Source organism: Vitis riparia, chromosome 7 (genome assembly GCF_004353265.1).
Source record: "Vitis riparia cultivar Riparia Gloire de Montpellier isolate 1030 chromosome 7, EGFV_Vit.rip_1.0, whole genome shotgun sequence".
Taxonomy (NCBI): domain Eukaryota; kingdom Viridiplantae; phylum Streptophyta; class Magnoliopsida; order Vitales; family Vitaceae; genus Vitis; species Vitis riparia.
In genome coordinates this window covers 22,277,653-22,293,221 of record NC_048437.1, presented here as the reverse complement: position 1 = coordinate 22,293,221, position 15,569 = coordinate 22,277,653, and the positions used below count along the sequence as shown (strand labels likewise).

Genomic DNA, 15,569 nt, shown 5'->3' with positions numbered 1-15,569 from the left:
TCTAACTTGATATTTATAAGTTACATCATAAAATTTTTCATTTTGTTTGAAAAACATAAATTTACTTTTATTTTTTTATTATTATCTTGAAATATTAACCCATTTACTATTTAAATTTTGGTATAAATACATTAAAAGGAGTTTTTGAAAAACATTGTAGGCAGATTTTAAATCATGCTATTTTACCAACTTGAGTAGAATATGATCAACAAGGGTTCAATTTGTGTATAGAAAAGTGAGATTGGGTTGGACTTAAATTGATTACACATAGGATTGAATTGAACTCAATTTGATTGTGTTTTTAATTCGTGGGTAGTTGACAATTGAATCCAATTTTTCCCATTATTTTCATATTTGTAATAGTGTGAAAAGAATATCTGACTCCTAAGTTGTTCAAAAATAGTGGTGTTGAGTTTGTTGACTCTTTGCCTTAGTTAGGATTAGTTAGTTTTATTTCTTGATAGGGGTAGGGAAGGGATATAACTTGACAGTAGAGTGTCACATTGATGTGGTGGAAGTGATCAATTTGAGCCTAATGTGAGTTTTTTATTTTATTTTGACTTGCTCTCCTATTGTGATTGTGGATAAGAGGCTCGTGGAATTGACATGAGGGGGTAGGGATGAGTATATTTATGGGAGTGAACTTTAGGTGAATATGAAGCGCATGGATACGAGTTATGCCTTGGAATGAAAGATAATTCCGAATCCCATCCAATGCAACCAGTCAAGTTGTAAAGACTGAACAAAGGAGTTGTTAAATTGCATTGATTTGCTTCTTAATTTGGGTTGAGTCTAGGTTAGTCATTAATTCGATCCAATGAGTCGAGTTGTAATCCTAGTTAATGGAAACAAACTCGGTTTGCTTGTTTTTTTAATTTGAGTTGAGTTTAAATTAGTTACCAATTCAATTCAACCAATTGAGCTGTAGTCCCATATATCATTGAAGAAAAGATATAGTCGACATAGTATATATAGTAAAATTTAATTTAATTTTTTTTTTTGTTTATGCCAAACGAAGAAATGCATAAAACTAAATATCTTTAGGTGACGACCAATGGAGGGAATGCATAAGCGGATTTATTCAAGAAGCAGCTTCTACACATTGACTTGCAGAAGACAATAAATGAACAGTGACAAGTATCTGAAAATCACTGAAATTGGGCCAGAAAAATAAAAACCCTTTTGCCAGCCCATGAGGAATTCACATGGGACTACCTTCCAACCTTCACCATGAACACAAGGCCCTTCATCACCACCACCAAATACTCATAAGCCTGGTTGGGACCATCCATGCCCCCCACCTGTTGAATTAAGGACCCCCACAGGACCACTCTATAATCCCCTCATTTATATGCCCCTAATCCCCCACCTCTACCATTGCCCCGTCGGCAATGTTCCCTCCACCGTATCCACCACTGATCCATTTTCATCCGCGTATAAAACGGATAACGGACCCACCTGGGTCAACCCGAGGATTCACCTGACTCACCCATCCTTTGAACACCCTGTAAATGGTCCATAGGTCCCCTCCTTTGGACTCAACCTCTAGGTTAAATTCCTCATGCCCTCACCATCTCATCCACCATTTGATCACACTTACTAGCCAAAACATCACATTCATCACCCCAAATTTTCTTTGCCGACTTCTTTTAAATAGTCTACGTACAAAACTATGCTTTTGGTCTCAATCCAAGCTCAACCCGAATTAAGTCGTGCATGTTTTTTAATAGAAAAAGAAAAAAAAAAAGAAAAAAAAAAGAATATCGCTATCATCCCAATTGTGACGTTATATCGATCCATGTTTTTTTTTTCTTTTTAATTTTAAAATTTGTATTGCTTGGTGAGCTCTAGATGATGTGGACCAACTTTCATTACTATATGGCATATGCCAGGTGTATAAAAATGTTACTCGAAGTGGCTTATTGTGGTCGTGAAAATTTGTGGTCATTATTCAAGAATTTTGAGTCCTAAGGTATCCAAGAATTGTGCCTCATAAATGAGAATAGAAGTCTACTCTTATCAATTTGATAAGCTCAACTTTCTCCTCCATTGCTATGGACCATTTGATCTTTGAAGTTATACCAAGATTTTGGTTTTTTTCTTACCATTTAATTGGGGCCCATGTGAAACTTGATGATGATGGGCCCATGGGCCCTTCGACAGTGTGGTGAGTTGCAAGCTCGGCTCAAATGTATTGGGCGGGGTTCAAATGGGCCATTTTGATCCGAACCTAGTGACTACAACAACTATTAAATTATTAATGGAGACACAGATCAAATTTGTAGCAAGTCGCTATCAAGTATATTTTGTGGAAGTGGCACATGTTTGAGTACGATTGGGCCATGGCCCAATGTCATTGTCGAATTCATTGGAAAACCCACGTCAAAAGCCCAATCAACATTTCATTGGCTTTGGAATAAGGAGAATTCAATTTCATTGTTCAATCATGTCGCTTTCACTTCAATACAGGCCTTTTGCCCGTCTATCTCCAATGGCAGGTAGCATTTATACAAAATATTTATACATATATTTAAAAAAAAAATGGTAAAATATTCTTATTCATAGTATGTTTCAAAGTAATTTTTAGTAACCATTACCTTCCGGTCGAATTAGCAAAAGCAATGTCTCCTTGCATGATATGGATTCCAAACATTCACGACTTGAATTATTTGAAAAAATTATCGTTTTAAAAATATTTATTAAAATATGGCAATTTTAAAACTATTTTCAAATCTATAGCACTTTATATGACATCAATCTAAAAATTTCTTTTAAGGAAACAATTTTATTTGAATTTTGAAATCAGTCTTTGACTTTTAATTGACAATTCATCACAAATTTAGCAATAATTTTTGAATTACCCTATTTAAATATATATATAGTTTTCAAAATTCATAACCTTTTCATTAGAATCACTACAAAAATTGATTGGATAGTGATTTTGATAATATATTATATAATTAGAAATAAATTTTGAAAGAATTATCAATTCATTTGTCGAGGAATCATTTCAAGTGATGCATTAAATTTTTAAAAATTTATTAAATATCTAATTTATGTAAGAACGTATTTCTTAACATTAGGACATCCTTTTAAAATTATTTTTAGACAACATTTTAATTGAAATAAATTTTCGAAAATTAGATGATGCGAATAGATTGATAGAAGAAAAGTTGGGCATGATGAGTTTGATAATTAAGATGGTACAATCGTACAAGTGAATTCAATAAAGTTGGGAGATAAGTGAAGCGGCCCACCTTGAATTATTGTGAGCCAACTTTGAATCACAAATTTATGTGAAGGGAGCATATGAATAATGAAACATTTCATCAATATACCAATTTAATCAAGCTTTTGGATGCATCTTTGTGGAATTTTTATGTGTCCTTATTTTCATAGTGATGTAACAAGTCTCTTTTTTTGTACACACACATGCAATCATATTCAAAACTTAATAGGACAACAAAAAATTGTTTTAGAATAAGGTCAATTTACCTGAATTATCAGATGGGTCTCCACATGGATAAGCTTTGATTAAATTCACCAAATCTTGATTGCACTTTGAACACAAAAAATTCCAAAAATGATACTCATAGCTTGCTTGGACCCTCACAAATCAGACATGGCACCTATGCACATCTTTTCTTTTCACTACTCCTGTTGCAGATATTGTACCACAAATTATTAGCACTTAGCTCATTGGGAGTGTAACACTTTTGGGAAAATGCCCTCATGCATTTTGGTTTTTTGAAGATATGGATGGAGGGTTCATGCATGCATAAGGGTTTCAATGTACTTGATATCTTGTCATCATATTTTGGAAAACCCTAAAATCTTTTTTTTTCTTCATATTTTTAATTTTGTATTAGGGTTTTTTCCCTTCTAATTAGGCGTCGTCTTGAACAATATTTTGTTTTTTTTTTTTTATATTTTTAATTAGAAGTTAAAGTCAAAACCAAAATTACAATCAGAAACATGAATATTATTTTTACTTAATATGAAATAATAGTTTTTTTATAAGTTAAAAAGCGTTTACGTTGTCATTTTTTTTTAAAAATATTTTTGAATAGCATGGCCTGGAGCTAAGGTAACTAAAGTGGGAGAGCTGTGTTATGGGCGACCTTATTGCATGGTTCAAAGAGCATTTGTGTATGTGATGCAAGTGAATGTGTACGAAAAAGATCTTAGTGGGCTCAAAAAGGGGAATTATGACTCTTATTGAAACGCTTTCTATCCCTCAAAAGGTGACCAACTTTCAATACTAATTATTAAACTCTTTTTTTTTAAGCCATAAATTCTTTGAATAAAATTACTTAGATAGGCAGAAAAGAGTTTTAAACTTGTAAAAAGTCGGTAAAACAAATTTAGGTTTTTGATTTTATCTGAAACTTGAAGTTGAAACCTAAATTAAAATAGAGTTATGACAACAAATAATATTTTTCTGACTCCTGTATTAAGCTGTTTTTAAATCATAATTTTCGATATAAAAGCTTTTATTGAATTTAAAAAAGAAATTTCAATTTCTCAAAAATAAATCAAAATAAGTCATTATTATTTGGTCATGGTAAAAAGAAAATGCAACTATTACACAAAATATGAAATGTAAGCAAGCAAGACACCAATGCATGATACACACCAAAGCATTAATAATGTTAACAAAATAAGTATAAGCCCCATAATATATTGAAGAATCAATTGCAGGTTAGGTTGGTTGGTGAAGAACATCATTGTTTATAAGTATGATTATTTGTTGCCACATGTTAGTTTGGTTAATCAAAATTTTAGTCCACAAATTGTATTTGACTAATTTCTTTGATTCTTTGATAACGGTCCCATTAATTAAGGTCTTAATATTCCAAACTTTAATTTAATTTGAACGGCGCATTACATGTGGTCTCATGTGTTTCCACATCTCTAACTTCTCTCAAATATCCTTTGGTCAAACTAGTTTCATGGCACACATGAAAGCATCCACAAACCCTAGAGCATGGTCATGTTCTTCAAGATAATATATATTGTATTCCCTAGTTGGGAAAATATTCTTGTGGTCTTAGTGTTTAATAATACTTGCAGTTATTATAGTAGTTAAGTTAGTTGGACTTACCCTATTGTTATTTACATTAAAGATCAGATCATTGAGCACTAGTTGATTAATCTTAGAAAATTTCGTGGTCAAAATGTTCGTTATCGAGATATTGACTAGATCGAGTTTTTAAGCATATGATCCATTGTTTCACTATCAACTAATGTAAGCCAACTTAAGTCTAAATATTTATGATTTATTTTATCTAAATTTTGTATTGTATAAATTTAATGGGTTTTATTCCAGCATCGATACCTATCAAAAAATAGATAAATCATAATGGGTTGTATATTTTCATATCTTCATGTTGATCACATTTTTTTTTCTATATTTGATACCCTAATTTTATACATTTATATCATCATTCAAGGATTTGGATTTGATCATATATTTTCAACGATTGAGATTGCAAGTTCGACCAATATTGAATTGATAACGACTTTTTTTGTAATGGAAATGACTCAAGGATTTGAGCTTCTAGAATGGCTTAATATTAAAACCGATTGACTTTCTCTTTTGGGAAAATCAGAGGGTGATGAGGAATTTAAGATGGGTCACATGGAATAGAAAGGCGGTTGATGGGCGGTTTCTCTCATCATGTCTTGGTGAAGCTCAAACGCCGTAACCGGCCTGGCCATACACAATGGAAGCCATGTGCAGCAAAAACATATCATAAGCGCGTTAGAGACATTCATAAAATAATAATAATATTTCATGGGAAAATAACCAAGCTTTAACTATTGATTTTGTAAATTAAATTAATAATGTAGCATTTCAAGGAATGGGGGAGAGTAAATTAAAGAGGGGGTGGGAGAAGGGGAGATAATTTGGGTAGAATGATTCTTACCATCTTGGAAGGGATCAAAGCATGAGAGTGTAGCAGTGGGTGGACGTGGTGCAATGCATGAACCCTATCCCACCAAAAACATCCACGTACACCTTTTTTGAAGTACCAAAAACTTGGCCTTGGCCTCTGAAAAACAGCCTTGGAATTCTTAAATTAATGGAGCATTTACAGACTTCGATCATGCCTCCCTCCCTTCAACTTTGTGTAATTGGAGATGGAAGAAAACATTCATGTGAGATGCCTAGGAAATTGGTGTAGATAAATGTGAGGAACTCTATAAACCACACTCATTAAGAACAACCACATGCGCTAAACCCTAACTCCTATTCTTTTCTTTTCTTTTTGATGAGGGTTTATTAATTTAATCAAACCCATTTGTTATCTCTCTTTCTCTCTCTCTCTCTTTTGGGAGACTAAATCTATGTGTTGGGTTCGCAGTTTTTTTAGCTGTAACTATGGAGAGGGGCGGCACCTAGAATGGGGAGAAGGCTTATATGAGAATTCAAATATAAAAAATACATAACTCCATGCCACATGCAAGGCTTTGGTTGTGCCAGGTGCAATGCTCCTAAGCTAACACATGCAAGAGAGGGAGAGAGAGAGAGAGGGAGAGAGAGAGATGGATAAATGAGTTGAATTAGGGTTCATTCAAACTGTTTTACCGACCTCATCAACTGAATGTTAGTGTTGGGAAGAGGGGCGTCAGAGGGGAATGATGTCACCCACATTAAAGCTCAATCATTTAAAATCAATACACAACACCCTAAACACACACCCCCTCCACTTCATTAATGGGCTTCTCCATTATTGCCATTTTGACATGCTTTTTTATTATTTTTTTATTTTTATGGTGCTCCATGTTCTCTACCATGTGATTTACAAATAAATACTCACCATTTCTTTATAGGCTAATCCCTGGTTTTGGGTGATTTCCCTTTTGTTTTTTCTTCTCTCACAAAGTTCTGATTTTTTCTTCAAAATAATATTAATAATTTCTTAATTATTGGTGGCTTCTTAATGGCCATATTTATACATATACATTACATTATTGAAATAATATAAGCTTGTTTAATGAAGGTAAGTATTATTATTATTTTTTTTTTTGTCTTTCTTCAATGGTGGGAAAAAGCTACTTTTTGGAATCATGCACAAAAGTTGCTATGTAATAAAAAAGATTTTTTTCCTTTGTATTTTGTAAATGATTTTATTTATTTATATATAATAATGATAGTTGATATTATATGAGTGGCAATTTATTTAAATTTTAAACTTAATTAAAACAATGAATAGAGGGATATTTGTAATCCTAATTTTCATTATAATAGATTAAAAGAGATTATCGAATCATGTAATTTTGTTAAGTTTATATGCCTTTTTTGGCAGTTATTTTTTTTTACTTTTTGAGTCTTATTGAACTTAAAATCTATTTTGCTTAAAAACTCTACCTATAACCTTGAGTTAGATTATATTTAAATGAAAATTATACACTAATTAGATTATAAGTTGTTGAAAGTGTATTAATTCATGAACATGAAAATATGTTGACCAAGTATTGACTATTGAATCACCAACCCCCTTGACAATAATATCAAAACTACAAATTATTAAAATCTTAACACCAATCATAGTTGGATCTATGTTCTCATGCATATGGGGGCAAATCAAAACATACAAACAAGAAAATATTCTAAACCCTAATTACTAAATGGTTTAATTTAGTTGTTTATATGCAAATAAGAGACTTGGTGAGCCACATGAGATAACACGACAGGAGATTTTGGAGCAAGTGATCAAGATTTTCCAAATCTTTCTAAGGTTCTAATATGCCCATATAGATTTGTTGTGATTTCCTTCATATTTTCTATTTTATTTTTTTGGTCGGTTTAGTCTTTTATCCTCCAAAAGTTCTTATGTTGCAATGTGATACATCTTTACCATGAGATCTATACAAATTAAAGGAGGAGATTCAAGGGTTTGAACTCTCTCTCTCTCTCTCTCCAAGCTAGCCATTTGAATATGGTTTCCCATGAAGTTCTTAGTTAATCATTTACTTAATTATATATTGTATAGCCATTTACACATATATTATTCCTTCTCTTCAGGTCCTTGGATTGATCCAACGGTTGAAAATCGATATAATCTCATAAGATGCTTCTAGAGCGGTTGATTTGCAAAGAAGGGGAGGTGTATGAGCATTTAGCTTTATGTGGTTTAATGATTGAGTGGACAATTAGTAGAGATTTTTTAAGGGTGATTCAATAATGAGAGTAATAAAGCTATTAAACATTTGAAGTTGTGGGTGGAATGAGTATGTATCTATAGTTTATATATGGAACTTTGAGAGTGATAAAGCCCTTGTGATCTTATGGGCCCCCTCTAATAATCATGAATTTAACCTAACTCCACTTTTAATATGTTGTGCAACTCCACTTTAAGGTGTATATTCCCCTAACTAGTTGTGGTTGACCAAGAATAAATCAATGTGCAGAGAAATTGATGACAGAAAGTATTTGTACACAAAAGTAAAAGCAAGGAAATTAGAAGAACATGCAAAGATGCAAAATGAAGCACATTTCTTGAAGATTAATGGAAGAGTTTCATCACTATGTGACATTGTGACCTGTATGTAGGAGTATGCCAAGCCAAAATTATTAGATTTGGTATTAGAAGGGCGATATGTTAGGTGGAATAATGTTGGGACTAACACCCTAATTCATGCATCCAAATTCACGCCATTGCCAACTCTTATAAGTTGTTCAGCGATTAGCCATGCATTATGATGACAACAAAAAGGACAACATTGATATTATATATCTTGACTGGTTTGCAATACATTTGGATGTGTTTGGTAGCTAGGAAATATTGGTTGGACATCTTACTAGTTATTTAATTTGTTTTGAAATCAGAAAACTAAAGTAAAACTTAAATACAAACTTGTATTCGGCTCATTTAATCAGAAGTATGATTAATATTACTTAGCGGTCTAAGAAGGTACGTATTCAATCAAATGACATTGAACATGTTTTCCATCTCTTTTCAAAGAAAAAAGTGGGCTATTTTTTTTCAAAATTGTGCTCGATTTCATATGCAGCAATTCCGCCAAGATCTCTTCGTTGGTTGGAGGAAAAATCCACATGAATCGTTTGTTTTGAGGATGGTATTGGGAGAGAATTAGATTAAGTTAGACAATGTGTGGTTGGTAGGCAAGGATTGGATTTTTAGCAAGGTACAAAGAAGGAAAAATTAGTGAAATCAATTTAACTGGTTTATACTTGAATCAAAATTGAATTGATTTTTTAATTAATAAAAACACCAAAATCAAATAAGCTTAATTAAGGTTGGTTTGGTTTAGTTTATATGATCAACTTGAATGTGAGTTAATTTCTTTTCAGAGCAATTGAACCAATTTGTGCTTGAGGTTTAGAATATATTTAAAATTTTTAGCTCAAAAGTATAAAAAATGCATTTAAAAATTATTTTGAATATAGTTTAGGAATAATAAATTAGAGTCTAATATAAGAAAACTCATTGAATATTATATATACATACTAGTTTAGTTTGGTTTTTGTCGATCAGGAGACAAAGAAGTGAAAACTAGATGGACAAAGTTGGTTTTCAAACTTTTCAAATTGAACCGACTTTTATGTTTATTAAAAAACCAAAGCGATATGATCAGTTTTAATTGAGTGGAATCGTTTTAATTGAATTTTCGATTTTACTTATGATATTGCAACTATGAACAATGCCAATTACCAAAAAAATCAAAGACATTGCAGTCGTTTTTGTGATTAGGGTTAAATATTTTACTAGCTAGAACAAGTAGCTAGGGTGGTGCACTATTCACCACCTCCTCGCCTACGCGCATGCTCTTACCTCATGATGTTGTATTATTTGATATTGGCTCCATCCAAAATAATGCTTGATATTTTTCATATTGTATGCCCTCAATTGTTTGTTTTTACCTTGATTTAAGTTCCAAAAACACCCTGGAAGAAGAGGAGGATTCATGAAAAACAAAAACGTCCCATTAACCAGCCATACTGACCTCCTTTTTGGGGTTTGGCAGCATGCATCAACTTCCAAAATTAATAGTACTACTGCTGCTGCTACCTTCTTCAACCAGAAGCAGCCTCACTCATTACCAGCCAAGAGGATAGAGCAGTAGTGCAAGTTGTTACCATGGCCTCTTCTTCCTCGCTTCCTTCCTTTATTCTTATTCTTATTCTCATTCTCCCATTATTAATTATAATAATTATAATGACGGTAGTGGCGCACCGCCACTGCCATACCCGAGGGTTTAACTTTCTGCAGTAGGATCAAGTTGGCAACAGACGAGCAAGCTTCCAGGAAATTTGAAGCAGGGCAGTGATATCCTAATCATTTCATAATATTTCTCGAACTTCTCTTTCCGCGTGCGACCCCAAGTACTCATTGTAGATTTTGTGGAAACTTTTACATAATTTAGTTAGCCCATCACCATCACCACTACTAAAGAGATATTCTGTCAAAGAGAAAAAAAAAACCGATGATCATAGCTTGAGGCCAAATGCCGCCGACCCAGAGAAAGAAATAAGAAAGCATCTAATAAGAAAAGCCCTAGCTAGGGTTTGTGCATAAAAGAATGGAGAGAATAGAAAAATGGTTGCATCTCATCCTAAAAGCAGAAAGGCGGGGGGGTCTCCAGCAAGCTGGCTGTGGAGCAGTGCAAGGCTGGTGGGTGGGAATGCCTAAGGAATGTATAGGGATGAGAAAAAGAAAGGAAAAAAAACACATATCCCTATCAGATATCATGCATGGGATATGAGTTATGACTAAGCTAAAGCTAATAAGCTATTCTTTCTCTCATATCCTTTTTGTAGGGTTTCATTTGGAGCTTTGTTTATAATATTGGATTGGTGTGGGCAGGCTCATTCCAAACCCCCTTTTTCATGAAAAGGAGAGTCTCTATGAAATCAAGGTTTCATGCACATGCCCTCCTCTTCTTCCCAATGAATTTTTACTCAACAAATTCCAAGTGGGTGTGTGGGCCATCTTCCATGATTTTTCCAACTCACTTCTCTTCATCATCTCTACTTAATTACTACCCTACAATATTACATTCCATATATATATACTATTTATACTTTCACAATCCCTAGCTAGCTATATATATATTTCTACCAAGCTTCATATGCATCTATATCTATTCCTAAGTACATTTTCTAATCACCATAATTATATCTATATATAACCCCACTTTACTTGTTAATCATTAGGACGCGTGTCGAGCTAGAGACTATTATACGTACTTTAACAGAAAAGCAAAATTAATTATTTATTAGCCTTACTATATTTGAACAAAGACTAGGGTTTAGTCAATTGCATTAATGCATAATTTATAAAGCAAAATCATACTTTGAAAGTACTAAATAATCATTGTTACTAGCTAGCTCGCTAGTGCTATTTATTCGAGGGAAATACCCACATTCAAATTCAAACAAAAATCGACAAAGAATAATTACTTTTTTATCAAAACCATTTCCTTTCCTCGAGTTTAATAGTCAAAGAAAAAAGAAAGACAAAAATAAAGCATGCAGTCTTAAAACATTATAGCTCGTGGATTATATGCTATGAAAGAAAAATTAATGTAATCTCAAACCTAATTGTTTTCACATAAGAAACATTTTGATTATGTTTATCGATGTTCATGCATTTATTTAGTTTCTTCTTTTTCCTTTCGAGTCTGTCAGAGTGATTTTGATATGAATAAGAAATATATGAATACGATGTTAATCTTTGACTATTTATTTAGTTATGTATAGATAGGACTTGGAGTGGACAAACTCAAAAGGATCAACTCGCATTAATGAATGGGAGTTAAGATTAGAAATTAGGTATGAAAACTAATACAAGTGGAGTAGATTTTTTGTGTGTTGGGGAGGAAGCTAGTAAACAAAAGCTAGGACAAAAATAGTGGGTCCAACACACGCCACTAATGTGGTGTGAAAGATGGTTGGCAGAATGGGCTTTGTGGGCCGAAACAGCCTTACAAGTCGCAATCCCAATGCTTGCAGGCTTGTGTGTGGGGGCCCAACACTGTGTGCCATGGGGCCCCACCTTCATGTAGAGTACAATTTCGCTCGTCCACTCCACGTGGGGGCATGGTTCCAATCCTACTCATCGCTCACCCTGGCCACCTTGGCATTTGAGTCCGACTTGTTCGGATTTTTCTTTTATTTATTTTTTTATTTCTGAAATGCTCTCTTTGTTATGACACGTCACTTTCTTTGCTCCCCTATGCTCCTCTAGGTTTTATAATTTTTTTTAATTAAATCTTTTGTGGAATACTATTAATATAAGATAGTGTATATTGAATTAATGGAAGATACTTTTAATTTACAAATATTATATTTTGTTAAACAAAGATAATTAGCTTATTTTTAATGATCGATAATTTCGTTACTTTAGAGAGATTGCCATTCATTAAGATTTCAATAGCGGATTCCTAGTTATTAGGTGATTAACTTCCAAGACTTTCTAACACTAGATTGATAACATACTACTTTATAGATATCTGTTTGTTTGGTAGAACGGTTCATTGGGGCTTGGTCGTGATGACCCTCTTTATTAGGTAAAAGGAAAAATTTTCTCCTAAAGTTTCGAATAGAATGATAATTCGTATTGGATTAATAAGGTGAAAATCATCATTAACACCCTCAAAACTTATTTTGCACACGAGATCATACAGTTCCTTCAAAATGTATAGAAGCGAAGAATGAAACGGTTCCCCTCCCAAGAAGAAGTATATAAAAACGAATTGACAAGAGCTTAACATAAACAAATGATTTGAAGCAAAATGTAAGAAAAAAATAATAAAAGAAAGGGAAAGAGTGACGATTTGAGGCTGACCCCTCAAAAGATCACCCCCTATTTAAGCCCCCTCCCCCCCATCTCCCCTCTCAAACCAACTCTCAACTCTTTTCTAGAAACTCATACAGACAACAAAAACAACACCTACTTTCTTCTCTTCCCTTCTCCCAAACACCACCTTATTCATCACTACTTCAAAATTTGAACCAATCCTCCATTTGATCATGGAAAAAACTTTGAGGATTTCGGATCATGATGACTTTTTCTCTCGCCGCTGCGTGTGGGTGAACGGGCCCGTGATAGTTGGAGCGGGGCCGTCGGGGCTGGCTGTTGGGGCATGCCTGAAGGAGCAGGGAGTGCCCTTTGTAGTCCTTGAGAGAGCTGAGTGCATTGCTTCGCTGTGGCAGAAGAGGACTTATGACAGGCTTAAACTTCATCTTCCCAAGCAGTTCTGCCAGCTCCCCAAGATGCCATTTCCAGAAGCTTTTCCTGAGTACCCCACCAAGAAGCAGTTCATCGAGTACCTTGAATCATATGCCAAGCGCTTTGAGGTCAATCCACGGTTCAATGAGTGCGTGCAGTCAGCCAAGTACGATGAGACTTGTGGGCTGTGGCGCGTCAGAACTGTTTCCACCAACGCCGCCGCCGGTGCCCACTCTGAGGTTGAGTACATTTGCAGGTGGCTTGTGGTGGCCACAGGCGAGAATGCTGAGCGTGTGGTGCCTGACATTGAAGGATTGGGAGCGTTCGGTGGCAATGTCATGCACGCCTGTGAGTACAAGAGTGGGGAAACCTTCCGCGGAAAGCGGGTTCTAGTCGTTGGTTGTGGGAATTCAGGCATGGAGGTCTCTCTCGACCTCTGCAACCACAATGCAACACCAGCCATGGTGGTTCGCAGCTCGGTAAGTCATTGACACAGGGATTTATTTCCGTTGAAAAAATGATGAACATGAGGTTGGATTCTAATGAGGTTGTGTTTCTTTTTTCCCATTTCCAGGTCCATGTCTTGCCCAGGGAAGTTTTCCGCAAATCAACATTTGAATTGGCCACGTTGATGCTGAAATGGCTGCCCCTCTGGCTGGTTGACAAGCTGATGCTCATCCTGGCATGGTTGGTGCTCGGAGACAACGAAAAATACGGGCTGAAGAGGCCATCCATGGGGCCATTGGAACTCAAGAACACTCAGGGAAAGACCCCTGTTCTGGACATTGGTGCTTTGGAAAAGATCAGATCTGGAGACATCAAGGTGGTTCCAGGCATTAAGAGATTTTTCCCTGATAGTGTTGAACTCGTCAATGGGGAAAAACTTGATATCGATTCAGTTGTGCTTGCCACTGGATACCGCAGCAATGTCCCTTTTTGGCTAAAGGTTAGAAAATGTTTCATTCCCTTTCTTCCATCTCTTCAATTCTAACCTTTTCCCCATTTCTTTTTTGGATTCAAATGACAGTTTTGGCAGTTAAAGAGTTTTCCTTTTTTTCTTTAAAATAGTTTTGATACCATGATCAGAAAGTCAGACTCTGAGCGCAGAGTTAGGCTTTGTTTGGCAGTTCTGATTTTGTCCCATTTCCTTAAAAATAGAACAGTTTTGGAAGCTTCCCCTCTGAGTTTCTATAATTAGCACTTGCTCTTCTGACAAAAAAGATTGATTTGGATAAATGAGCTGACCTTTTTTTTGGGTTGAAAATGTGCAGGAAAGCCAGTTCTTCTGCAAGAATGGATTCCCAAAGGCATCATTCCCAAATGGGTGGAAAGGAAAGGCTGGGCTTTATGCAGTTGGGTTCTCAAGGAGAGGGCTCTCAGGTGCATCCCTGGATGCCATAAGAATAGCACAAGACATAGGCAAGGTCTGGAAGGAGGAAACGGCTCAGAAACCTAAAGCAACCGCTTGCCATCGCCGCTGCATTTCACAGTTCTAGGCCATCAAAGTTGCAAATAATCCATAAAATTCCTTAGTTTTTTTCCCTTTTTGTTTTCAACATGGTAGCAGTAAGTCATGAGGATCATTATGTTAAGAAAAAAAAAATAGATATGTAAAAACAGAAAAGAACAGGCTGAACAGCATAGCACAGAGACCCAGCCCTCTCCAAAGGCCCAAGTTTTGAATTGTTTGGGCATTTTGTAGAACCCAGGATGATGAGGCTTTTTCCCTTTTCCCCCCATGTTTCATATATTTGTGCAGAATAATTCAGTGATCAAGTAAATGATAAAAAGTTCTCCTCTCAGTTCTCTGTCCACCCATCTCTTTTTCATTAGTTTTCTGCAATAATTCAGTGATCAAGAGAGTTTTCTCCAAGTTCCATGTACAATAATTCAAATGAATGAGAAAGTACCTCTCATTCTTAAACTGAAAGCTACTACTTCTATGCTCCTACATTATTTTGCTTCCCATACCCATCAAAGTTTCATGGATGAATACCCCAATGATTCAATGTTTTCAGATGGGTGATTCAAGGATAGGGCTCAATCATCAGATGGGGGTAGGGACACCATGGCCAATACAGGACCCCATCTCCATTGCTTTGAGGATGGCCAAATCCAAGGTGGCTGCACGTCACTCTTCCCCCCTTTAACAATTATTATCTTGAGTTTGACCAACTCTCATAATGAATACTATACACATACAAGTTTGCTGCCTTGCACATGGACTCAGCAGCTAGTCTCCCAATGGGAATTACAGTTAAATCTTCTCTGTAAAGCATCTATCAATGCTTACCAACATACAGTTCATATCAGGGAATTGCAGTTCATTCTTCTGTGTAAAGCATACAAAATAATAAATAGAAAACC

The 15,569-nt window shown here is 35.0% G+C and overlaps 1 protein-coding gene across 1 annotated transcript; it reads left to right on the top strand.

Annotated features, from left to right (window-relative positions):
* The first annotated feature begins 12,885 nt into the window (after positions 1 to 12,885).
* On the top strand, positions 12,886 to 15,014 carry LOC117917948 (probable indole-3-pyruvate monooxygenase YUCCA8). The gene is made up of 3 exons (XM_034834431.1): positions 12,886 to 13,681; positions 13,777 to 14,148; positions 14,474 to 15,014. Exons 1-3 carry the CDS (start codon positions 13,004 to 13,006, stop codon positions 14,696 to 14,698), a joined length of 1,275 nt encoding a protein of 424 aa, XP_034690322.1. The 5' UTR covers positions 12,886 to 13,003; the 3' UTR covers positions 14,699 to 15,014.
* The last annotated feature ends 555 nt before the right edge of the window (positions 15,015 to 15,569 follow it).